The sequence below is a fragment of the Clytia hemisphaerica genome, unplaced genomic scaffold (assembly GCF_902728285.1).
Source record: "Clytia hemisphaerica strain Z4C2 unplaced genomic scaffold, Clytia hemisphaerica genome assembly, whole genome shotgun sequence".
Taxonomy (NCBI): Eukaryota; Metazoa; Cnidaria; class Hydrozoa; order Leptothecata; family Clytiidae; genus Clytia; species Clytia hemisphaerica.
Window position 1 is genome coordinate 70,047 of NW_027104119.1, and position 25,351 is coordinate 95,397.

The 25,351-nt window shown below is 36.6% G+C and overlaps 1 protein-coding gene across 2 annotated transcripts in view; it reads right to left on the reverse strand.

The window, feature by feature from the left end:
* Positions 1–1,001: 1,001 nt before the first annotated feature.
* LOC136813505 (TGF-beta receptor type-1-like) overlaps positions 1,002–25,351 on the reverse strand; it is a 60,575-nt gene continuing 36,225 nt past the window's right edge. The window contains exons 1-8 of one of the 2 annotated variants that reach the window (XM_067070019.1): positions 15,524–15,647; positions 4,482–4,734; positions 3,863–4,147; positions 3,298–3,516; positions 2,725–2,976; positions 2,260–2,481; positions 1,836–1,966; positions 1,002–1,550 (exon numbers count right to left, since the gene is read on the reverse strand). In XM_067070019.1, the coding sequence (XP_066926120.1) occupies positions 1,425–1,550; positions 1,836–1,966; positions 2,260–2,481; positions 2,725–2,976; positions 3,298–3,516; positions 3,863–4,147; positions 4,482–4,728 (1,482 nt within the window). In that variant the 5' untranslated portion in view covers positions 4,729–4,734; positions 15,524–15,647 and the 3' untranslated portion in view covers positions 1,002–1,424. Of the gene's footprint in view, positions 1,551–1,835; positions 1,967–2,259; positions 2,482–2,724; positions 2,977–3,297; positions 3,517–3,862; positions 4,148–4,481; positions 4,735–15,523; positions 15,648–25,351 lie in introns of those variants that run through there. The other variant, XM_067070020.1, reaches the window with a different exon arrangement.

Genomic DNA, 25,351 nt, shown 5'->3' on the forward strand with positions numbered 1-25,351 from the left:
AGAACATTACTAAAAAAGAACCAATTCTGACACAATTGATAAAAATATGTTCATGATGAGAAGAACCATTCGAAGGTATCCAACCCCAACCCTGTCCAGGTGACTCGTTGAGAAATCGCTGAAATTGCAAACCTACGTTTTGGCATAGAGGTATAAAGAAAGACAGGAGATGAATTTGTTGGTAATTGGTCGTTAAAGTCTTTTGATTTCTTTTATGTAATAAATCAAAAGAAATTCTAGGCTCGCCCGACGAAATACGACTTTTTAGTAGAACTCAAGTCTGTTCTGAACATTCTGACTATCAGCATCGAAGATTTCTAGCCTTCTAATATACGAGAATAAAATAAAATTTAGCTCCACGAAATTAGTTTGCGTTCAATTTTGGCATCCATTAAATTTTGTTTTGAAAAGATATTTTCTCTAGCCAGAAAATAAAAAGTTCTTTATAAGCACACACAATTTCAGACCCAATTTGTAGACAAAAAGTCGCTGGAGAATTTGGAGGAAAGTATTAAGCAATAGGGTTCACCTTGAAGAAAATGTTGATCGAAAAATCTTGTCATTTGATGAAGGATTGCAAAGTTTACAGGCCCTTTTTTAGTCCAAATATTTTCTTACACCAATGTCAGAAACAATGAATCTCGTTTCATTTTATTTCCAACACTTAAGTTAGCCAATAAGATTTCACTTATCAACAAAAGAGCTCATTAAAAATGCACGATATATGAGATTATGAGCATGCATACCTCGTAATTTTTTTAATCGTAGGGCGAGCATGGTTACAATAGCATACTTCTCCTGTTTCTTTATACCTCCATGGTTTTGGGAGCTATCTATCTTTGAGCGATCGAAAAACATTGTTGAAGTTGAACATTTTTAAAGAACTTTCGGGAAATGAATTATCGTCCAGTTATTCTCTGAAACTCCAAAATGAAAGGGTCGTTCACACTACCTTGAGTTAGTGGATATCAAACTCTGCGATTGATTCTGGTATAGAACGATTTTCCATTTAAAATGAAATTTTTATTAGTGTTTATTTATGTATTTACATTACTACTATCATTATAAAATACAAACTGAAAACTAAATACAATTTTAGGAGTAAATAATGGGGAATTAAAACATTTCAAAAAAACAAAGTCGCGAAAGAAACCTTCTGTGGCCAGAAAGTCGATCTTGTACAGTTCCATTACGCCAATAAGAATCGGCATAGTTCAAATAAAGAGCACTTCAACTTGGAGGACGGATTTCATATTCATTGCATCGAGAGAGTAATATGTTTTGTCATCATAAGCTATGAAAAACTCTGCATATCTAAACAGAGTTACTTATTAAATATCACACGACTAATTAATATTGATGAAGTTTTAGGACATAGTTTGAAAGGACCGTAAGAAATAAATAACTTTCATTCATCCCTTGCTTCATACATGTATATCGAGCGAGCGGCAAAGAGGCAACAGATCTTTCTTGACGCGTAAAGAGGTCAAACGAGCAGCACCTTCGTAATACCAACATTCTTTCATAATCTTGATCAGCTTTTTCATCCGCTAGAAATTCAAACAGAACAATCGAATGAGCATGAAACGTTATCGACACCACTACTTAGAATAAGATGAATTCCAATCCTAGAAATCAGTTATTAAAGTAAGAGTTTCGTTCATCTAAAATGTGTTAACTGTCGTCTTATACATAATCCATATTCTAACCGCACTTTCAACCTAGAAGTGTCGCTTTTCGTACCTCGCTTTGACGAAAGAACTTTAAAGTAACAAACAACGCTGTTTTCCTAAAGATGTTCAGCTAAAATGGACAAGAGGTAAAACACAACTTACATCTTCCTGTTGCCAATCTTCGGAGATGTGAGGTCTGATGGCGTCCATGCATACCACCTCGTACATCTGCTCACGGCTTGGATCTGGTTCTACACAATCGAAGTAAGGTAGCTGATATTTCTCCACCTCTCCTACAGCAAGGTGAAATAATGATGAAGAAATTTCAAAGACACGTTACACTCGACTGCAGCAACTACATTTTTCTTTAGAAAAAGACATGATAAAAGCAACATGAAATCAGAAAAACTCCTTCAATAAGGCGTCCCCGAGAGTTATGGCCATTTAGTACTTTACAATTGGTTACATTGAGACGTCATGCTATGTTATATGATTATTGAAGCCATTAAAGAACAATTTAATCCTTGATAGGAATTTCGCAAAGCCTTTGTTGCCAGCACTAAGATCTCAAGTGACTCGCACTTACCACAAATATCAGTCCGCCGACAAATTTCCCATACGCAAAGACCAAACGCATACATATCTGCGCGACGATACGACTCGAAATGTCTCAAATTGATAGTGTTGTCGAGAAGTTCAGGAGCTTGGTAGCGCGTAGTTCCCGTACGCGGGTTGGTGGGAATGTCCACCTTGTTATCCACTGAAGAATGAAGAACGGTCAATCCCAAGTCTGCTATACAGCATGTTCCTTAAAGAAAGAAAAAATATTATGAATATGAGCTCGCATATCATTGTCGAATTTGGTTCAGCCTTCCCAATTTCCATTTTGAAATACTTTTAGAATAGGAACATGAGGGGCTCAAACTGAAATTTTTAAGCGTAACAAGTGGATGTTAGCAAATACCTAACCTAATAACGGGAAATATCATGTTATTTCCGTGCGTTACAGCCTAGAAAGCCTAGTAAAGGCTAGTAGAATGTATGTTCTTACTGTTGGCTTTGACTAAGATGTTTTTAGATTTGATGTCTCTGTGAGCCATGGCTCGCTTGCCCTCAGTACCGATGACTTCCATGTGGAGATGAGCGAGACCGTTGATGATGTTGAAAACCATGGTGACAAGTTGATTGAAATTCAAAGTGTTGTCTTGCAAGAAGTCGAACAAGGAGCCGTTGGAGTGGTATTCTGTCACCAACCAAAGCTCAGTACAAGCACCTGTGTCTTTGTTGTCTGCTGCAATGAAACCTGAAGAAAGTGTGTGGATAACATTGATGAATTCTTACAGATTGCTCGACATTTTAAAGAGATAACCTATGTAAGCACTCACTTGATAGAAGATTTAATTATTCGATGTATTTGTTTTAGTTTCTAATAATAAGCAAGCGTCGTATTTCGCATGGTTTTTTTAGGGATTTGAAATTAAACTCTGTTTTCAGGTTCATTTCATTTCAATTCAATTAAGCCCAAAACACAAAAATACGGACTTTCACGGATTCATAGTCTTCACATCACACACAAAAGCAGAAACAAAGGCTTTGCACAAACCCTCAACAGCTTCCCCCTTACCTAGAATATTTTCATGCCTGAGCATAGTAGTTTGGTACACTTGCGCTTCTCGGAACCACGAGTTTTCTTCGTTGGTGAGAAACAGTTTGACAGCCACGTTCTGGTCGTGCCACGTTCCTCGATGGACGTAGCCGAAACGTCCTGTACCGATGACTTCGTGAAGGATGATCTGTCGGGCGATGGTTCTCTGGATCAACAAAGGTAGACCAGCACCACTCCCTATAATGGATGACGAAAATGAATAATTCAGAATAAAGGCACTCTGATGATTCAAATTGCTGAAAAAATTATTCTCGGTATTTTCACGAGGATAGGTAACATTGTACCTCCCACTAGTATTAAATTTCTTTGTATGCTTGAATCTAAAATGTTGAGAATCTCGCCAAAAATCTCGGTCAAATATCGTTCTCTTTTCCTGTCTACAGCTTAATATTGTTCATAACTGAACATATGTCGTTTATAATGAGCATAATACAGGTATTACATAATAATACGGTTTTGAGATAATTTATTTAAACGACTGAACGAATTAGAAGTTCTGGCCTGATATTTACAACAAACTGACCTGAAGTTGTGATTTCCTGCAAGTTCAACGATTCCAAACCCAAAAGAACTTCTTCTCGTCTGTTGTATTCTTCTTCAACTTTCTTGGCTTTCCTTTTGTTGCGTTTGCCACGGATGAGCACGAGCAGAGACAGCCCAATGAAGAGCAAAGAAAAAGGAACGGAGATGACAGCTGCAATCTGAACGTTGCTCAATCTGAAAGGAGCGGCTTCTTGAATAGGAATTTGTGACGTCGGAGATTGGTCTGTGTTGCCAGGTGTCATTTTCATCACAGGGCCGTTCGCATCTGAAAGAAATTCACGGTTTTCAAGTAAGTTTGTCACCACTGCACTGTTGGTGAGACTCGAAGACGCTCTTTTCATAAAGTTGTCTACTCAAAGATAGGAGAGCGCCACTCACTCCTTTCACCGGGATTCTCCACTTACCTTTAGCGTTTCTGCTTACTTTCTAAACTCATAATTTAATCAACAGGCCACTTATGTGCTTGTAATTTAAGTAATATGCGAAGATTCAATGAGTAAAGAGGAAATTTCACATAAGGATAACTCAGGTTTAACCTTTGTTAAGAAATTCACAAATATAAAAGCAACACTTTCTAGAGAGAAGGTCCAGGTTCTTACCGATCAAGAGGTATCGCAATTGTTGATTTTCATTGCATAGATTACCATTAGTTTGCACATCACAACACTCTAATAAAGGTCTTTTAAAAGGATTTTTGTGACTGTAACAGCGCCTCTTGTCAACACATCCTTTGTGAGCTTTCTCTAGGGATGTGAAGCAACGTTGATCAGTGGATGATGACAGCACACACTTGTTATTGATACAAGGGATCTCGTTGGTTGAATTATTATTGCATATGCATGACATCTTTCACTGGAAAATGCAATAAGAGTGTTACATTAACAGTCCCATAATAGTCCGTAATCAAAGTAACCTTTTCAGCCTTTCGCTTGTCCAACTATACATGTTTCGGGACAAGCATCTGTAAAAAATTTGGTGATAGCACACCCTGCCCATGCCTGCCCTTCAAAAGTGAACACGATCTCAATTTGGCTGAATCTTAATGGCGATTCGGGACAATTATCCTAAAATCAGGACATTTTTATGGCAAAGAGATTCAGGAGTACCCAATCTCTAGACCCCCTAGCTCGCTTTGTAAACTAATCTTCATTGTAGCTAAAATAAGAAAAGTTGCAAAAATCATCATCACAGGTTTTAAATTTTACTTAGTTTTTTTATCAATTGATGATTAATCGAAGGGACTAAATCGATAAATGAAAATTTTTTATCCATGAGAAAGTTGTCAATCCCCAGGTCATGTAAGATTGAGGTAAAAAAAAGTATTCCAGTTTACTCTAAAAGATCATTAAAAATCTTGATATTCTTGAATCTTGATGATTATGAATATTGTCTGACTGCTTAATTCAAACAGTCAAGAGACACTTCAAAAGAGATTTCAAAACTTTTAGGATTTATAAGACGAAACTTGAACTATTAATATTTGATCAAGTTTTGTAATTGAGCTTTTTAAAAATTGAGGTTAGATTTGGCTTTTATCAGATTGGTTAGCTTGATGTGCTTGAAAGAATTCACACCTTTGTGGGGACTAATTTTTGCACTGCAGTACAGTAGAAAAATTAAAGTATCTCAAGTAGTGAAAAAAATTAAAGTATCTGCAGCGGCAGATAGAATTTGAATTGCATACTGGTCTTGTGCTTGTTGAAAAGATAAACAGGAGTGGAATATTATCAAAACCAAAAAAAAAATCAAAAAGATGGCGATGGAAAATAACAAAAACATCAAAACTTTCTAATAGCTGTGCTATGATTATAATTTTCAAATGAGTGATTCTTTGATCTTTATTATCATCAATGTGAAAAAAATTCCTAGCTGTCGCTAGCATTAAACATGAATAGACCTTTTTGCCTTATCTGGAATATTGAATTGTATGCTCAAATTATGGTGGCCGAATTGCCATGGTGAAATTCCCTTAGAAAGTACCGTCAATTGCTCTAACTGAAGAGATGTCGCCCCATTTATATTATTATATTCTTAACCTTTCCACCCCAACGCTGTACATATACGTTTTTGATACGTTCCAAATGCCGTATATTTATGCAATTTGATAGACACGTCTTTCTCAACCTCAAGCCATATCTTTTATTGGCTTGCTTGGTTATCGTTCAAAAAAAAAGTAAAAGAAAGTAGAGAGTCTAATTTTTCCGTTGATATATAATGATGTAATGTTAAGATCACGTGGTGAGTCAGCACTTTTCGAAGAAAAACACTGCTTCAAAATGGTGGACGGAAGAGCACTGATTTCTGAGAAAAGTGACTGATATTTGGAAAGCATGTGAGCAGCAGAATGTTTTTTGGATGCTTATTTTTGGTATATGGCTTTAGGAGTAAGTATATAATAATAAAATACTAAAGAAAGATTTAATAATTAAACTTCGCCTACTTTTTTTTGCATAGGAAGTGAAAAATACCAAAAAAGTGACATTACCGAAAAATGAGGAAAAAACTTTAGTAAATGTGGAGCTACCATTTTAGTTAGAGTATTCTATTTGGATTGGTACCCAACCTAAAAGCTGCATAATTTAATTAAAGCTAATTTATTATCAAAAGATTTTAGTTCTTGTCCATTTTGTCAAAAAATGTTGCGTGGGGACAGCATTAAAATATAAAAAACAGCGTGGTGGAAAGGTTAAGGCAAATACTTTTTATCTATTGGTTTACGGATCCGCATTTTTTTTACCAAAAAAAAAGAAAAAAAAGATAGAAATTTGAAAAACTTTTATTTATTATTTCTCCTCCGACCTTCAAAAAAGAAGAAAGAAATAAAAAACCTTTACTTTTAAACAGGTAAACAAAAGAAAAGAAGAGAGAGAGAGAGGAGGTTAAACGATCTAACACAGCTGTGCCCTATTCTGCCAATGTAAAGATACTTTGATCCTTTCTTTAATGTCAGGGAACTTCCCCATGGAATTTCCCTATCCACAAAAAACAACTTCAAGAGTAAATTTTTTTTTTCATTTTGAGAGAAAGAAAATCTATAAACAATAATAAAAGAATAACATAGAGAGAAGAGAAAAATATGACTTTTAGGGGAATTTACTTTTCCTAACGGAGAAAAAATAGTGCGATTAGCTTGTAATCACATAACAACTCGTACAATTCGAAAATTGCACTCGTTATCATGTGATTACATATACTAATGTCCATAAACCAGAAAATAAAAAAGTAATTGCCTAATATTTTCCTTTTTAGATTAGATTACATATTCATCGTAATATATATGATGATGACTGGCTGCTCTTTGCAGAGGACACCCGGTTCCGTATTGAGCGGTCTAGGAGTCGTCTCACTTAGAACCGTCTACGCGATGGTTTATACTGCGACCAGCTTGCGAGACACTGACACACAGTTTTTGGATCGAGTGCGTTAAGTCCAGCGTGAACCACTAGGGAACAAGGCCAGCGCACTCTCACCTCATCCACGATGGATTGTGGAATCGATACCTAGCACAGTCACCGACAGGCTTCTTGAGTTTCTGTCTACCCAATTCCCCTCACATGGCATGGGTTGGCCCGGGCGAAGGTACATTCACTTGCCAAGTGAATCACAGCACCGAGCGGGAATCGAACCCCGACCTCCTGGACGGCAGTCAAGATTGATAACCACTACACTACTGCGCCGAAATATATATAACTAAATAGAAACAAATGAGGAGGTTTCCTTCACTAACTAACAAAATATGGGACGGCAATTCGGTCACCATTTCACCCAGTTTCACAGAACCTCCAAAGTCATTTGATTTGAGTTAATGAACGGCGTATTAAAAAATACACGATTTCTCTTTCGCACGGCGTAGGCTTTTAAATGGCAATATGAAAAAATCTGTAGTAGAACACATGCAAATGGCTGGAACGAAGAAGACCAAATTAGTGGCAAAACGATGGAGCGTTTGACTTCACTCGCGCGGCAAGTTACACACTTGTTATTTGTCAATCCCATCAGCGTCATTCTCCAATCGGCGTCCAGTCATTTTGAATGAAAACAAAAAAGTTAAAAAGGGTGCGCTATCAGTGAAAGTTATCGTGACATGTCAGTGAAGCTGGAACTGATTTTTGAGGATTACGATTTTACCAGCTTTTTAGCGATTTTTGCCTTGCTAACCCAAATCTCGCAACCTCTTTACCTTACATCAGATCGAAATTAGAGTTTTTCAGCATTCCGAAAAAAACACATAGCAGAAATTTTTTCATCTTCACAGGATCGATTCTCAACAAAAAAATACATCTTTTGGTCTTTGGGTTTGTTTCTGACGTTTTTCCTTCAAAGAATATCGATCACTTTCCTTTTCCCCTTGTGAGCGCGCAAGAACAAAATCATTAGCTTGCGTTCTCGCCCTGTAGACCAGCGGCCGAGGTAGTGAATTGTGTCAATTGTGAAATATTTTGGTTTAAATATTGAAAATTATCGATATTTTTTGCTGAGTCAGCAGTTTTTCAGCATATTTACCCACCTTAAAAATGAATTATCTCGAGATTTAGACATAGAAAGTTGACAAACCATACCATTTTTGGATACTACTAATTCAGGGCTATCCAGCCATGGGAAAGATTTTTTCTGAAAATGCTTCTAGGAAAATGCTAACGTCATCGGAAAACGCCCAAAACGTCGATTTTTCGCCTTAAAAATGCCATTTCTCGGCACCAGGTGGTCGAAACTTAAAAAATAACCCCATTTTCTTTATCTACTTTTCAAGCTGAATCAGTTAGTAGCATCAGATATTTGATTTTCAGACTTCGAAAAAACCGTTAGTAAAGGGGGGACCCTTGATAAGTTCTATCGATTAACTAAAAATCGATTCACTCGAAAACTGCAGGAGATTCGAAGGGCAAATTTTTTTTGTCAATTCTACACCCTATTAGGAGCATAATATCAAAAATTCGCCCTGATCTAAGGGGTGCCCTACGAAAACCATTTTTAAGGCCTTTTCTGAACCTTGGACGCTGGCCTACTGGCGAATAAAGATGAGGCGGCAATCTTGCACTGAGAGTGCTACTTAGTTTCCGCCCTATTTTGCGCCCACGATAAAATGGTCCAAATACGGGGGTATTCCAAATGATAAACAATGTCGTTCTGTAAGTATTTATTTTCTGAGAGATACAAATAAAGTCACATTTACGAACGAAGAGGACAAGAACACAGTGTTGCAAGGAATAACAAAAGAAAAAGGCTATCCTTACCGAGTGACAGAGGATTTGACCAAAAATGAAAGACAGAATTAAAGAATGGTGTAAGAAGGCCGAAAAAATGAATGCTAAAATCAAGGAAGACAACACAAAATGGAAAGTCCGGGGGAGCCCGCGAAAAAAACTCTATTTCAAGAAGATCATTGCAAAAAGTAAGAGCGGTTTATTCTTCACGGTGGCCTGCAAACCTGTAAAGCTTTATTATTATATTGAATATTATTAACTTATTTATTTAAGTATTTTTGAGCTTAAATTTAAATATAAGGCAGTTACATCAATATGCCAAAAACATTTTGTTCAACCACCTTCACTTCTAGAATAGAATGAACTTACTTTTATAGGGTGAACCATTTTCATGTGGCTTTCAGCCTTGCACTCCATCGCAAAGGCTAATCAATTTTAATGACTTTTTTGACTAATGACCAAGTTAAAACTTTTTAATTTTTTCATATTTGAGTATTAGAAATCAAAAAATAAAGGTTTAACATTTTTCTCTGGGCTAGTTAGTAAAATATCTCAAATAGGCTCTGTGATGGAGTGCAAGGCTGAAACAGGGGGGGGGGGTCAGGGTCCAGGATACCAACCCAGGGCCCAAAAACCTGACTTTTCGAGATTTGAAAGTAGTAGACACCACCACCCTCTAAATTGGTATCAGTACCAACTTGAAAATCCCAATTTTCTAAAAAAGGGGGGACCCACCCCCTTAATTGGTATCGATATGAACTTGAAAATCCCGATTTTTCTGAAAAAGGGGGACCCACCCCCCCTAAATTTACAATCAGTAAAAAAAGTAAGAAGTTATATGCATAAGATACTGCATACAAGGGACGCTAAACAGAATCTGTGGATGTTTTTATTCATAAGAACATTCCTCTTATTAATCACTTATTATGTCAGGGGCTGCGGCACGGGGGGGGGGGGCACCCGGCCTTGTCCCGACCACATTATTTCAAAGTAAAAAGAAAATTTACTAATCAAGCCAAATTTTGTTTAATAACGTTAAAACAGACCTGTTTAGGCGATCTAGAAGGGCTAAAATTCAGAAATGGTGGGGCCTCCTTCGTCAATATATCATGGCCCTATCACTTTCAATTTTTGAAAAATCAAAAAGTTTTAAATTAGTCTCTCTAAGGGTTGGTTTTCGGAGGTCCCGTCCGCACATACCTCTCATTCGCCAACCCTAGTACCCCCCCCTGCCGGATGAACGTTACTTACAGAAAATTTTTATCACGACTAAAAAGTTCTAAGATCTGCTAAGACTTGATTCAGTTTGTTCAACTCTAGTTTTGAATGAATTTTGGTTGATTGAAAGGATTGAGAGCAGCAAAAGTCGAATAAAAATTTAATTCCAATTATAGAATGAAGAATGCTTTTATATGGAATCAGGATATACAGGGGTATAGTGTAAACGATTCAAATAAGTTTTTATACTTACATTATACAACATTTTAAGTCAGATACCAGCAAAAGCAAAAATTAAAAAAAGGGGGACCCACTCCCTCATTTTGGTATCGATACCAACTTAAAGATTCCCTAATTTTCAAAAAAAGGGGGACCCACCCCCTTATTTTGGTATCAATACCAACTTGACTTTTTGAAATTTGAAAAAAAAAATTGACACCACCCGAAAGCCACATGAATATGGTTCATCCTATAAAAGGAAGTTCATTCTATGGTGTACTATCTTGAAGTGAAGGTGGTTGAACAAAAAGTTTTTGGCATATTGATGTAACTGTCTGGTGATAGACACGCTGATTTTTAAGATCAGCGTCGTCTAGATGCGTCCAAAACGCTAAAAAAGAAGAAAGCCCAGTGTCAAAAATTTGAATATTGTAACATACCAAACAATTTTGTCTGGCGTAATTTAATAATACTTTTTGTCACCATAAAAAAAAACTCTACAGTTCAGCAGTGCGTCAGTAACTCTGGTCATAAGATCAAGGCCAAGGCCAACATAATCAAACTTAATCGAACCCTATCAAACGATAGCTGTTCGATTACCGAACCCAATCGAACACCTATCGAACTGGAAAACATTTTCGTAAAGTTCAATGACTGTTCGATTATACAATTATAGTTCGATCGCAGTTCGATGAATACGATTGAGGTTAAATCAGTTCGATTAAGATTGATGAAGTTCGATTGGTTCCATTAAATCGATTTATACCTTGCCGCCCAATTTTTTTATATTTATATTCCGAGGGCGTATTGGCAGCCGCCCACGGGCCATTCTCGCGGGCCATCCTATATCTATCCCATCGGATGGGACAAGCAGTTAGTCACACTAGCGTCCCGCCACAATGCGTATCAAAGATTAATACTGTGAAAGCGCTATATCGTTTACTTGACTTTCAAGCAAAAAAATAAATAAAAATAACCCGGCGCTTTTTAATGAAATTAACATTTTCAAAAACTTTGAGAAATTGCCTAAAATTTGAGCCATAGATGAAAAAATTTGAGCCAAGCCAACCTCGAAAACTAATTTGAAGATCAACTTCCCAAGAAAAAGATCTACGGGGGAGGCGTAACCCACCTAGATCCGCGCACCACCGGATAGGCTGTTTCCCGGAAATTTGGCCGAACCTCAAATAATGACTCATTTACATATGCAGAATTATTTTTACTTTAGCGTATAAACCAGGCCTTATAAATCGAAGCGCTGTCTCGGGAATTGAATGACAAATTTTGGTTGGTTGATTTTGGCTGCTGCACGTTTTATTTTGTTTCAAACTTTCAGTTTTAATTAATTGTCTTGCGAACTTCTTGATTCAGGTAACTCTCATCCTTGTCGTACAAATAGACCTTTTTTCAAAGAGGACGTCCTGTTGAATAATTATGTAGTCCAGCCATAAAAACAATGATAGAGCCATATGCATAATTACTGTATCATGCATATTGTAATAATTATGCATGGTTTTATCATTGTTTTTCTGCTGGACTACATAATTATTCAACAGGGCGGCCTCTTTGAAAAAAGGTCTATACATCCTGTAGATGACTGATGTTGTTTTTTCTGAAAGCTAGATTTTTTAGTGTGACTAACTGACAAGCTGGAGCTTTTAGAAGCTCTTCGGTCGTTTATAAATTTGTAAAATATTACTTTCTTTATAAAGAAAGAAGCATTCGGTGCCTGTATTTTGATTTAAACAACCTCGTAATTTTCTGAAAGGTAAAGAAAAGTAGAATCAATCTGACACAACCATTGAACCACATTGAACTTAAATCGAACCCATCAAACACCAATCGAACTTCAACAAACAAAGAAAACTCATCGAACTAAATCGAACTTATCAGGAAATTTTCGTAAAGTTCGATAGCTGTTCGATCGGGTTCGGTAATCGAATAGCTATTGAATTCTGATGGTTTGATAACGAAAATCGGTTCGATAGGGTCCGGTTGACACTGCCTGGACATAGTTAGTCAACATAGCCATAGCCAGACGGGGTCAATCGAACAAATCAAGCGCCGAATCAATTGAACGCAATCAAATAATTGCAATTCGATTGTCGAACGCAATCGAATCGCAATCGAATATTACCCAGGATATGCTGTTCGATTGCTTCGATTACGTTCGATTGTATTCGATTACGTTCGATTGATTCAATTATATTAGATTTTATTCACTTTGGTACGGTACTTAATAAGCACTCGGTCGCCCGCTAAAAAGCCCTAACGGAGTGATACAATCAGTTACATCAAAATGCCTCGAAAATGTCAATATGAAAATTACGTAATCAGAAAAACGTATGTCTCGCTCATTATAAAAAGGCCGAGACAAACTTTCAATAATTGGATTGTAACATCGAGTTAAGTCTCTTTTGTTAAGTCACCAGGGGGTAAATAAAACAGACCTTGATACATTTATCGTTCGTTTCAACTTGACGATTCGTTTAAAACTCAGCCTCCTAAATATTTGGGGTAGGTAAAATATGTACAAAGAAATTCATACTTTTCCAACCCGGCCAATCTTTAAAAAAGAAGCGAACAATAAAATATAATTGCCCTTTCCAAATAAACCTCTTCGGTGGCAAGCGTAGTCTACTCTGACGTAATTGTAAAATTTATGTGATGGGAGTTTGACATAGTAATGTAATGTTGTTTGGGGAATTATGAAGTTCTCTGGAATTTCGATTGCATTTATTCAGGTTGATTTTTTATGACTTCTAATGGTACTTTTTCTAACGAGTTTGATTACTCTGTTCTCACACTTATGTCTTTTTTTTCGCGTCCTTTTTCCATGATTACTTTTATTTATATTTTTAAAGACAGGTAAGAAGGCATATTGATGTAACTGCCAATTTAATTTAATCAAACTCATCAAACATAATCCTAATCGAACGAAATCAAAGATTATTCGAATGCAAATGACAATCGAACATAGTTCAACTATCAATCGAACCAATCTAACCTTACTCAAACGCAATCGAACACAATCGAATATTACCCAGGAATCGGCCGTTCGATTGAGATTCGATTACGTTTGACAATCGAATCGCAATTATTCGATCGCGTTCGATTACGTTCGATTGGTTCGATTGCGATTTTTGTTTGAAGTTGTTCGATTGACACCGTCTGGTCATAATACCAGGCGTCCGCGCTCGATAGGATCGATCATCGGAACGGCTCGTTGACGGATCGATATGTGATCGATGGATTACTTATCGATCCGGATAGGAGATCGATAGAGGATTGATACTCAAGATTTTTTTAAGCTTATGATTAGTTATCGATCTATCATCGATCTATCATCGATCTATCAGTGCGACACAAACAGCCATATAAACAAAACTCAACATTCTCACAAAAGTTGTCTTTTTGATTTCCCAAACATTCGTCTCAAGCGTTCCCTTCCACAATAATTTATGTAATTGCAATTGCGGTCAGTCCACAGTCGGCTTCAACATATACACGTGTTTTTATTTACGTGACCGAAGTGCCTACTAAAACAATCCGGGGGTTAATAGCGAAGCAACACAGCAGATTATTCGTAAGTATCTTTTGGCATTGACAATCAAATACAATATATTATACTATATTTCTTTAATTCAAAAATCAAAAATTCATTTTTCATTCGCGAAAAATAAAAATAAAAGAATAATGAATTAATATTACATACTAAGACGCCCCCGTCTTTTACTCTCATTTAATTTCCAATCTCGGCAAGTGCAAAACGCCCGTCCGCCCAATATCCACCCAATCAGCTTAAATTCACTTTAATTGTCCTTTGACATCAAAAAATAGTATTTAAAAATTATGAATTTATAATAATTACAAAAAACAAAAAGTTTGATACTTCATTAGTGAAATATTCAATAAATTCCTGGTTTCAATTTTCACTGGGCGTTCTTCTAGGGCTTCGTTTATCGCGCAATTTTTGCGTCACACAAACTTTCTCGGCCGCTCGTAATAATTATACATTGCCAAATTTGGTTCTCCATTGTCGAGTCAGGATCGATGGTGACGTCACCTAAGCATAAAAAAGAAAGGATTTCGTCAGTTTTATGCATATATTAATTTGCGAGATATTCTATTCGCCGCGCGAGCGCACTTTTCGTAGACTAGTCGGAATACTTTTTTTTACTCGCGGGATTGATGGTAACTTTTCATCTTCGTTATTTTTAAAATGAAGCACAACCGAAAAAAAACGAAACTTCAGAAAGTTGCGTATTTCCAGTGAGTAAACGACTCTGACAATTAACAAAATTGATGATGATGATTTTTTTTCGGTCAGGCCAATGTCTCGTATTGGGGGTTCTAGTCTTGAGCCCAAAGCCTACGCAGGATTGCAGCGTTTGGGTAAACGAGACAAAACTCTAAAAAAGCTGGTGTTTTGACGCGCTTCCGTGCTCTCGAAATATCGCGGTTTGAGACGCACTGTTAAAAATGGCCGATATGGTACTCTCGGGTACCTAATATAATAAGCGTCCCCAACCCGCTAATTAATTTACGGGCTCGATGTATGATCGATACATGATCGATACATGATAGATGCATAATTGATGCATAATCGATTTATAATATAATCGATGCATAATCGATTTATAATCGATGCATACTCGATTAACGATCGATGACGAATCGATTAACGATTGATGACGAATCGATATACTCGATTGAAATACTAGCTCGATAATGGATCAACGAAGGATCGATACTCAAGACTTTTTAATGGCTGAATCTTCCATCGATCTCCTATCCTGATCGATAAGTAATCCATCGATCACATATCGATCCGTCATCGAGCCGTTCCGATGATCGATCCTATCGAGCGCGGACGTCTGGATAATAGCTATCTTCTACTAGCTGACTAGCCAATATTTTTTTGGAAAAATATCCAAGTTCAAAACCAACCAACAAAAGACAATCAATAAACCACTCAACTAAAGCAATATACAACTAACCTTTCACTGCTCTTTTGAAATAGATTTCTTGGTCTTTAGTTTCCTTTTCTTGCTTTCCTTTTTGTTTTCTGATCTAGATTTTTTGGATTTTTTTGTTTTTCGATATTTTTTCCGATATTTCGCCCGGTTTAAACCGTTTGTTAAAATGGAACAAATCGGAATTCGTCGTAAAAACTATTGCAAATTAGGCTATGATGGCCAAACCAGGATACTCGCCTAATTAGGCCAGAATTTGTATCCTAGTTAGTTACCTACTATATTAATGGCTTAGTTCAGATATATAAAATATTCAAGAGGCCCGGAAAAACCCGAGTTACAAAAACCCGAGTTACAAAAACCCGAGTTACGACGAATATGACGTCACAAGTCTCAAATTATGACGTCATAAGTGCGCTTTTTAAATCGAAAAAGTTTTTTACTGTTGTTTTGTAACTCGAAATTGTAGTATGAACTTTCGAGTTATCTTTAGTTGAAACCAAGTCGGCCAAAAATACTAAAATTCATATTATTGCCACCGGAGGAAGCTTAAAGCTTCTCTTCTGAGGATGGCATTCATAGCTCCACGCATAAGGAAGTTGGGCAAACATCTCATAATTTTGCGCGCGTTTTCAGTATTTTAGTTACGCTTAACGGTAGCATTCTTATGTTACGGTCTCTCTATTGTTTTATCATCATCAAAAAGACTTTTCCGGAGTTATTTTGAACTGATTATGTAATCATTTTGAAATGTCAGTTTATCTTTTTCTTAGCCCTGGAGAGTTAAATGAATCTAAGGAAATTCCCTTTTCTGGGAAATTCCCTTTCCATACCACAAGTAGTTATTAAGCGCTCTTCATAGGTTAAAAATATTACTCTACTCAAAGTATTTGAACAGTTACGTTGCTAAAAGTGTACAGTAGTAAAATAACATACGAAGAGCAGTATCTTCAGATATATACGCTTTTTATAGGAAAAACCAGTAAGTCATATGATTCTGACTGGGCTACTCTTAAATTTAAGTATTTTAGTAGTTTAAAATAAGTTTTTCAGCCTTAAATGTCAATATTAATTAAAATGGAAACATGTACTTCTCAGTAATTTCTGAAATCTGAGGTTCAGATTCTTCTTAATTTGTTTAGGTTTTGGCCAAATTTTAGCCTCGTATTCTTATAAAATTGTTCTTATAAAAAACGTGTAAGACAAGGAACGGATGTCACTCTAAGTAGACTGTAAATCGCTCCCTTGACACATTTGTTAGCATTTGAAAGAATTTTGTCTCTGATAAGAAGTCACTCTCAACAAGAATTACTGTAGGGCTAAGATCATTCCTTTTGAACGCAAATTCAACTCTATGTGTTCGTTTTGCTGCGGTGGCACCTTAATGAAAGTTATGGCTAGTTATTAAATATACACCATTTCTTTTGAGAAGAATCAATTGATCAGATGAGAATAGAAACTTATTATTTAAAGCGGAACTGATAGAACAGCGTCAAAAGATCTAATTTACAAAACAATTATTACGGCCCTTCTTATGCCGGTCTTTATTGGCGTTATTTTTAGGCTCTTGGCGTAGAAAAGTGCCGGCGTTAAAACAGCTGGTGTAAAAAGGGCCAAAATTTTACTTAAAAGCTAAAACTTCGCAAAAATCAGTGATTTTCAATGGAATTTTCAACAGTTTACTGCTGAAAATGATATTTTAATGTAAATTGAAGTATAAATAGCCATTCTAACAAATTTTGGCGTTATTTACGGCCCTTATTGGCGTAAGCCTAAAATCAGGCTGTGGCATAATAGGGGCCGGCGTAAAAGGGGCCGACGTTAAATTAGGACCGGCGTAAAAAGGGCCGATGAGGTACCAAAACGGTTACCTTATCACCGGAGAAGTCGAGTGCCCTAAAGGGCAGTATTTTTATTCACAGTATTTCCATAATCGACTGGGTTTCAACCGAGAACAATTTTTGACATTTTGGGACACTTTAGACAATAACATGGTGTACCCCAAGTGGATATTTTGGGGGCACCAAAAGACAAAGGGTGCCTGATTGATACCCGGGGAGCGGAGGGGGCGCTTGATTTCTAAACGACAGCGGTATATGTAGGCCGCTATAAAGAATTAGCTTTCAAAATCGGCGGAATTCTTTTACATACAAAGATGTGTCTGGTATGAAGCGTTATGTAAAAATAAAAACTTTAAGAAATTGACGATGACCTTTATCTCTGTAAGCGTGTAACCTCGTGAATTAACCGAAAGATTAAGAACGTTGTTATCCCCATATCACACAGTAGATATCTATACCGACAGGACTTTCATTAATTTTTCAAATTTTGGAATACTTTACCAACTGGTATCAAAATAGACTAGTATACTAGTCGGTTATTACTTATAACCTTATAATAAAACTGTCAATCAAATCATGTAAACACTTTAATTAAATATTCAGCGCGCGTGAGAGAAAAGGAAAATAACCTGCTAGAAGCTACTCCCAACGCCTTTTTTTCTTAATGTTCAATGTTACTATGAAATATCATTTAGTCAAAAAAGTTGGATGGATTCTCAAAAACCTAAAAAAAGTTGTAAAATTAATCAACGTTTTTTGAGGGAAGTAGCTTCTAGTCGTTGAAATTCAGAAAAGAGACGCAACTTCACCCCTTCGATTCTTTTTATTTGGAGCTGATTTTTTGTACATGGGTCTGTTTTCAACGACTGGTTTACTAGTCTAGTATTAAAACTATTACAACATCGGTCCTTGATCGCCGGCTCTTAATCCACCAGCCTTATTTTGAGCTTACATGGTGATAACGTAAATAACGCTAAACTTTAATAAACCTTATCAGGGAAGGTAGAACGTCACCATGTTTCCCTAACACCATTTCTGGAAAAGCTTAATCTACCACCCTCGATTATTCTTTATCTAGAAGAGCTATGCCCGTGAAATTTGGTACAGATGTTCTCCATGATGAAACAAATTTCCAGGAAGAAAAAAAAATGTCGATGTCATTCAAAAAGTGATGACATCACAAATTTCCACCTTCCAAATATATGGCTTACTAAAATGCATGTCATAATCGAACCAATAAAGATATTTGGATTCTGTTTGAAGATTATGAAAGATAAAAGACTGCTTTTTAACATGATAGCTGCTTTCCATGAATATTTTATCTCAAAATCTATGCTGAAGATGAGTAAAATGTATATTCACCATATTCATACATGATGATGTCATCATTTTCAAAATTTTGGTTTTATTTTCCAATTCACATTGTCAATGCCTATCACGTGTCAAAAGTTACTGCAAAAAAACTGCGAATTAAGGAAGTTCAGTCACCCCATAAGATTTGACTAAGCCATCGTGCCAGACCCGATCGAATGCCTTTGAAATATCTAAAAACAGCCCCTGGTATCTAGAGAAGGATCTTTGTCAAACCCTGTATAAATATCATGCGTTATGGATAACAACTGAGAAATGCGGGAATCCCCCTCCCGAAACCAGACTGACAAGTAGAAAACAATTTGTTGTTTCTATTAGTTTATTCTGTCCGTTTATCTATTATTCGGTCTCTTTATTCATTGTTTAATCTATTGGCCAACGATTAATTCATTGACCCCCTGTTTCCGAGGTAAAATAATCTCAGTTATTGCCTGAAATAAATGATATTTCCGGGGCGAGAAAACGAAAATCACTTGTGTTGGAAAGTGTTTACAGAACATTTTACAGTTTTAACTCTGCAGGTTTGGTTTGGGAAAATCAGTATGTCCCCGTTGGTTCCAGGTTGAAATCAGGTACAAGCGATCGCTTGACTTTAGCTCCTCCCCAAGGCAAGGGGGTCCAGCCATGCGGCTCCAGTAAAAACACGTAGTTATTTGTAAGAATCAAATTTGAATAAAGCTGAAAATTATTATATGAAAATCTATCAGGGGGGATCGGGTTCAATAATCCTAAATGATAAGCCGTCGTCGAACATAGAGGTCGTCGCCGCGCATAGAGGCCGTGGTCGGACATAGAGGTCGTCGCCGGACATAGAGGTCGTGGTCGGACATAGAAGTCGTCGTCGTTCATAGAGGTCTCAGCCCAATTTCCTTCGGTCTTTATTTTATAAGTTCTGGTCTGGAAATTTGACAACACAGTCTTCAAAATAACACCTTATCGTATTTGTGTATAGCAAAGTCACGGCAGAACGTCGTCTTCTTCGATAACATAGAGGTCTTGGCCGGACATAGAGGTCGTCGTCGAACATAGAGGTCTTGGCCGGACATAGAGGTCTTGCCCGGACATAGGGACATAGAGGTCGTCGTCGAACATAGAATTCGCCGGGGTGGTTCGCATCAACGAAGGCGGTTTATCTGGCGGGGTGGTTCTTGCTCAGGGTGGTTTTTGCGAAGCGAATATACATGAGCGAAGCAGTTTTGCTATCGTGTGCATGTACCTTTAAATTCTATATACCAGGGGAGCGCCAAGGAAAACTTGATGTGCGTTTTCTACGGTACCGAAAGCATCATTTCGATCCATCAGGCGGCACTTTCTCATACATTTCTATCCGTCGCTTCCGTAAATTTGGAACAATTGGTTTTTAGTGTAGAGGATGTATACCAATTCTAAATAGTTACGGAGATAATCTTCGGGCGAGTTTCTGTTCTGATTATCTCCCTAATGTTTAAATTAAGAAATTTAAAGAAGAGACCGCCAAATTGCACCTAAATTCATTTGCCAAAATTTCTTCTCTTAAGGTATCTTTATTTAAGAACGTCAAAAAGTTTTGTTAAAGCCTTTAGATGTTCTCAACCTTTCAAAGTTTTTTACGTTTAAACTTTATTTTTAGCAAGTGTAAACCTTTTCTTATGTTAGTTACTGTTATGTCACAAGAAGAAATTGTTTTACTGTTTTAGACATCAAATTTTTGTCCAATTCATCATCATTTGCATGTGTATTTTACAAACTGGTCCTAATTTGCTTAGCCTTAGATTTTACGTCTCAGGACTGAAAATTACTTTTGAAAATTAAAACTTATTAAAAGGTACAATAGTTTCGGAAAATTTTACAAACTGTTCCGTTTAGTACTAAATATCACCTAGAACCGTTTTTCGGTATATTTTGCCTTAATTTAAATTTAAACTGAATTTACAGGGTGCTTTCCTATTTCAACAAATAGGAAATAGGTGGCTGAACTAAAATTTTGTAAATCAACTTATTGGTAAGCCCAGGAAAAACAGCGGATTGATCTAGAAAAATACTTGCGGTACACATTTTTATAAGCAACCGGGTTGCTAAGGGATCAGGCCTCAAAATGGCCCAAAAAAATTAAGCAATTTGCTTAGCAATCCTGACGCCTCAAATCCAAATTAGCAACTTTTTTTCCTCAGTAATAAAAAAAACTCGGGCACAATTTTAGAAGAGAGCCTTGCAAACATTCGAAAGATGCCTTTACTGTCCATTTAAATTGAAAAATTGTCGAAAAATTCAAAATTGTGCTTTTCAACTATTTTAAGTTTGAAAATCTTTTGCCCTCCTGGATTTCGAAAAATCCTTAGCGAAAAATGGAATTGCTTTTTAAAAAATTTATAGACTATGAGCTATTGACGCAAACGCCATTTTGACCAAAATTTCAAAATAACAAAAAAACTTTTTAGAGTTGAAAACGAAGTAGCCAAGCAAGCTCGACGCTCGCTTGCTTCTTACTTCGCGCTCGATGGCAATTTCAAGACATCGAGTAAGAAGCATTAGCGAGCGTCGAGCTTGCTTGGCTAAAAACGAAGCGAAGAACCAACAGAAATGCCTACAATGACTTATATTGAAAAAAAAATCATCACCCCATTCATTGATCATTGATTAATTTCCAAAACATCTGAAATCTTCCAGACGACTTTAGAGTCTGGCTGGGCAGAATAAAAATCAGAATGGCCACTTATCTGCGTCATCCAGTCTATCAAAAAGCTCTAAGTGACCTCCAGGCTAATGATCCCGTTGTTCGACGGCGACTTCTATGTCCGGCCAAGACCTCTATGTTCGACGACGACCTCTATGTCCGGCCAAGACCTCTATGTTCGACGACGACCTCTATGTCCGGCCAAGACCTCTATGTCCAGCCAAGACCTCTATGTTCGACGACGACCTCTATGTCCGGCCAAGACCTCTATGTTATCGAAGAAGACGACGTTCTGCCGTGACTTTGCTATACACAAATACGATAAGGTGTTATTTTGAAGACTGTGTTGTCAAATTTCCAGACCAGAACTTATAAAATAAAGACCGAAAAAAATTGGGCTGAGACCTCTATGAACGACGACGACTTCTATGTCCGACCACGACCTCTATGCGCGGCGACGACGACCTCTATGTTCGACGACGGCTTATCATTTCGGATTATTGAACCCGACCCCCCCCCCCCTGATAAAAATCCACTACATACATACATTAAGATTTTATTATGATCTTCATCGAAGATAAAAAAGTGAACCGACCGACTGACCTATATTTTGCTAACGATCTGCCCGTAGAACAACAAATTAAATTGGTCGGCAAAATAAGAATACATTTTTCATTTATCAGGGTTGGTAAGGTACATCTTCGATGAAGATCATAATAAAATTTTAGTGTATGGAATGCTTTTTATGATCTTTCAATTTCTTGAATTAATTTTCAGCTTTATTTAAGTTTGAGATTCTTACAAATAACTAGTGTGTAAAATATATTGTAGTGGAAATTCGATATTAGTATTTTTTGATTTTAGCAAAAATAGGGTCGGTCGGGCCCGTAGAACAACAAATTAAATTGGTTTCGCCTAAATGGTAAAAATAAGAACATGTTAAGAACATTATTAGGCTTAAAACTCAAAAAGTTCAGAACATCCGAAGGTTTAAAAATTTTTGATGTTGTTATTAAAAAATGTGCAGCAGGCGAAAAAAAGGTTACCAGGAGATTATGGATGTGTACAGACAAGACTTCTAAATCCTGACTCGTAGAGACCAACATTAAAGCCAAAAAGTGAGAAAATCGGTGAAAATTGACACTTGTTAACTTCACGAATCAATTTAACTGATGTCATTATTTGCATCGTCAGCATTGCATTTGTAGAGAGAATGCTTGATGAATCATAACACTAAATTTATCTGGTGAGCTACTCGCCATCCTCTTCTTTTATTGGTTTGGATTTTCTTTCTTTTTTATGATTGCTTGATAATTTTCTTCTTTTGGAAATTTTTAATTGGACGGATATTGAGGTCGGGTCATTAGGCGAATAACCGCACCGTTAGAAAGCACTTAGATGCTACTTTCAAACAGAAGACGTGACTTTACTTACTTTTATTTATTTTTCCCTTCGTATCATTAAGGTCTTTAGAAATTTTAATGAAGTCTGTTTGCCATTGGTCATCAATTTATTTATTTTGTTAACTGCCCACTCTTTTCCTGTTGTCTTGTTGCTTGACAACGGTGGCTACTTTTAGAAAAACAGTTTGCTTCTTCAGCCACTCAATAAAACTTTCCACTGTAGTAGGGCGCCGAATCCGTAGCACCTTTCGGTACCTTATTCGCGGGACGCAACCGCATGTGATTAGTTCGACAAGTAAATAGGGTATTAAGATTTTATTAGACGGAGCCGCAAATTAGGTCTGGCAAAAGTAGGTTTTTATAGCCAAAAAACTGACGTTCTTGGCAAAACAATTAAAAACAATTTTTCAAGCAAAAAGGTACAACAATAGTTCTTGTGCTCAAATATACAAAGAAATAAGGGCATTCGAAGTTCAAAAGTCTGCTAGGAACAGTGTACGATTAATGTCAAATTTAAATTTCAAGATTGACTAATGTTATAAACTTGAAATTTTGACAAGTGGTGGATTTGGATAATTGGAGATGATTTGCAAAATTTAAGGTCTGCAACCTCCGTAAATCACCGATTAAGCGCCCGGGCGCTTATTTAATTTTTCAGGCTCTGAGAGGGGCGCTTATTCAAGCGGGGCACTTATTCAAGCGGGGCGCTTATTTTTTTATTTCAGAAATTCGTATATCAACAAATCGGAATCTGCTTAAACTTAACTTCAAAAAAGGATAAATAAAAGAAAAATCCAATAAGAAACAGAAAAAAAAGAAAGCTAAAAGACCTTGATTTTTATTTTTGTTCCAATTTTTTTCGACTGTTAATCATCTGAAGAGAAATTCTTATCCCGGAAATTAGCCTAGGCCACCAATTCGAATAAGCGCCCCTCCCTGGAGGGGGGTGCTTATTCAAAGGGGGGCGCTTATTCGAGCGGGGCGCTTATAAAATTATTTTAACTAAATGGGGGGCGCTTATTCGAGCGGGGCGCTAATTCAAGCGGGGCGCTTAATCGGTGATTTACGGTAGTTGGTATTTCTTAGAGCAGAATGTCGTTCGATTTGATTGAAATTTGTTTCTGTGTTTTTTGGTCTCATGAATTGCTCCTTTTCTGTATAACCGCTCATCTGATTGTGCTTAAATTTTGGCTTCAAGCTTGTATTTTCAAAAAATAACACTTTTCAAAATTTCAAGTCAATAGCACTTTCCAATCCCTAGATAGTAGGGCTAATTTAAGCAAAAAAGGCAACTTAGGGCCAGTCTGTAAAATACACGAGACTAGTAGGTGGCCAAAAAATGATCCTGTGCCCCAAAAATACATATCACAGGGAGCTCCCTCACAAAATTTGAGAAGTCAATTATAAATTAAAGTCAATGACGTCATTAATGATGCCAGAAAAAGATGCAATTCATACTTGGAGCACTCTCACAAATATTTCAAATTTATCAAAACTTTTGAGTTTTAGGGGGCTCTTTACCTCTTCCAAGATACTCAAAGGGTTAATAAAGTCTGCAGGGAAAACAAAAAGGCTGTAACTTTAGATGGGCTTTCAAATTAGACTGTGACTTTATGCTTTTTGAACAGATATCTGCGAGTGGAAAAATATGATATAAAGAAATAAAAATAAAACGAAGAAGAAAAAATCAGCTTCCCTTAGAATTCTTAGAACGTTATAACTGTGATCAAGGAATTATTATAGAAACTCTCGATTAACATCGAATGAAATTATGGCGCGCGGAAGCGCCAATAAATGCTATTTTGTTTATCTATGTCATAGTTTCGGTTTAAAACAAGATAGTATTTAATGGCACGCCATATGAAATGGTGGAGAACGAAGAATTGTCTTTCCATTGTTTCAAAAAACAATCGATTCACAGGCTTTGTCCGCAAAGGACAAATCTCATGGCGGCTTCGAAGGACTCTGATTTGAAAAATTTTTGACACTCTTATTTCTAAAAAGTTCTTTTTCTATTTGTACTTTCGCTGGCCAGAAGTTTAAAATTAAATACTAGAATGCCCAGCGGATACATTTATGAAATCTTGTGTGAGAAAAACATCATTAGACAGCTAAAATCAAATGCTTATAACGACAAGACATTTTCAGTTGAGGATATTTCTTCAAAATGTCTCTGAGAAGAGCCGAAATTTAAGTATATTAGAAGTGAGTCTCATGGCTCTCCACAGTGATATGAAAATCTTTTGGTGGCATGTTGTGGCAAGGTGGTTTTTTTAAGCTTGAAGCTTTAAAATTTCTGGTGTCAATGTTCAATTTCTTATACAGGGTGTCCGGAAAAAAGTATCGAGTTGGAACATGATTCTGAGTAGAAGTTTGTTGTGTGTTTATGAATAAAAGATGTCTCGTGACAATTAATATGACACAGAGAGAAACTTTGATGAACATTGCAAATTTAGTAAACACACACAAGAACTTTCTTTCTATAAATAGAAGTGGTACGACTCGATACTTTTTTTCCGGACACCCTGTACATGAGAAATTGGCAAAAATCAGTCTGTTGTTTTTCCAGTGTCTATAATAAAAT